At 35.3% G+C, this 1,689-nt stretch overlaps 1 protein-coding gene across 1 annotated transcript in view; it reads left to right on the top strand.

Annotated features, from left to right (window-relative positions):
• Positions 1–1,428, top strand: part of LOC113814200 (luciferin sulfotransferase) — a gene marked incomplete at its 5' end in the record, with an annotated part of 2,639 nt that extends 1,211 nt beyond the window's left edge. Inside the window, 1 exon segment of the mRNA XM_027366234.2 lies at positions 1–1,428. This exon segment is cut by the window's left edge and continues 48 nt beyond it. Coding sequence (XP_027222035.2) covers positions 1–63 — 63 coding nt within the window.
• Between the last annotated feature and the right edge of the window lie 261 nt (positions 1,429–1,689).

The following is a 1,689-nucleotide window of genomic DNA, read 5'->3' as shown; positions in this document are numbered from 1 at the left end:
AAAGCTTGGACTATGAAGCACCTACAAGACTCTGATTTCCCGTACTACAGGGACTATGAGTAGTGCATCTCGACAGGAAATGGGAGAGACAGAGAAAGGGAGAGATGATGGGAGGAATGGAGAATGCTATGAGAGAACATGAGAGAGGGTGATGTTAGAACTAGAGTGAAAAGAGAAACAGGGAGAGGGAGAAAGAAAAGAGGGTGAGAGACAGATAGAGTGGGAGGGAGGGAATGAGGAGGAGGGAGGGGGAGAGACAGGGAAACAGAAAGTCATATAAGTGTGTGAGAGAGTGTAAGAGAAAAGGCATGTACGGAATTTAGAGTATTATATTTGATATTACATGTGACCCGATACTACAAGAAGTAGCTTATGCCAAAACAAGTCGACCCTACGATGTACCGAACAAACGCTCCAGTGGACATGCGTCGTTGCAAAGTCAACCCATTCAGCTTAGACCCCAGGAGACCCTAACCCTGAACACCCAGTATACAGTGTATAAGGTCCTTTCGAAGGCTCCCTCTCCAAATCTTGCTGAATTGAAACAGGTGAGGGAGCCTGAGTCATGAACTCGAGCTGAAGATTCTCTGGAACTTCCGCAGACGTCTCAGGACGGGGCCGAACGCCCAACCAGCCTCGCTCGTGACGCCGACGCAACTCCTTTTCCTCGCCAAAGGGCCTCCTAGACACACACACACACACACACACACACACACACACACACACACATATATATATATATATATATATATATATATATATATATATATATATATATATATATATATATATATATATATATATATATATATATATATATATATATATATATATATATATATATATATATATATTTGTGTGTTTGTGCATACATATGTATATATGTATATATGTATATATATATATATATGTATGCAAGGAACTTTAACTTGATTGTTCATTGTAAAAGCCACCTTAGGGGCAAGCCTTGTGGGTAAAAAGAGAAGGTTGGTGTCAGGAAGGGCATCCGACTGTAAAGACCCATGCCAAAACTAATATAGAATGAGCCGTAACAGGAAAACCATTCATAACGGTGACCCCAATAGAAATGAGAGAAAGCTGAGAAGCTATATATGCGTGTGTGTGGAAGGTAAAGGGATTTTTCATATACCAATTTTTCATATTTAATCTATTGCTTTTGTAAAAATGTCAAAATTATTTAAATGTAGGCTTTAATTGCATTTACTGTACTGTTAAATCTTAACGTGACTTATAAAGGTCGTTTAAGGCTTGTGGGCGTGGGAATGAATTCATTCCAATGTTGAGTGTGTGCCAAATTTTATAATGGTCATAGATACATATTTAACCACTAATATTTTATTCAATAAATAAATAATGATGAACAAATATCATTCTGTAAAGCTTAGCAATAAACATTATTTAAAGCAATATCCTCAACTAATGTAACTAGTTTTTAAGGTTAACTATACCCTCCCTTTTCCTACTAATTATGAATCATATATGATTTCAATATGCAAAATAAAAAATCGAGACAGAATCGAAACCCTGATACCTATATATTATATATATATATATATATATATATATATATATATATATATATATATATATATATATATATATATATATATATATAGTCTATCAGTGTTCTTTCCATGATTTTAACGACATATGCCAATTTCCATCCCT

The sequence above is a fragment of the Penaeus vannamei genome, unplaced genomic scaffold (assembly GCF_042767895.1).
Source record: "Penaeus vannamei isolate JL-2024 unplaced genomic scaffold, ASM4276789v1 unanchor4571, whole genome shotgun sequence".
NCBI classification, from domain to species: domain Eukaryota; kingdom Metazoa; phylum Arthropoda; class Malacostraca; order Decapoda; family Penaeidae; genus Penaeus; species Penaeus vannamei.
The sequence above is the reverse complement of the archived record's forward strand: the minus strand, read 5'-3'. Positions and strand labels throughout refer to the sequence as shown.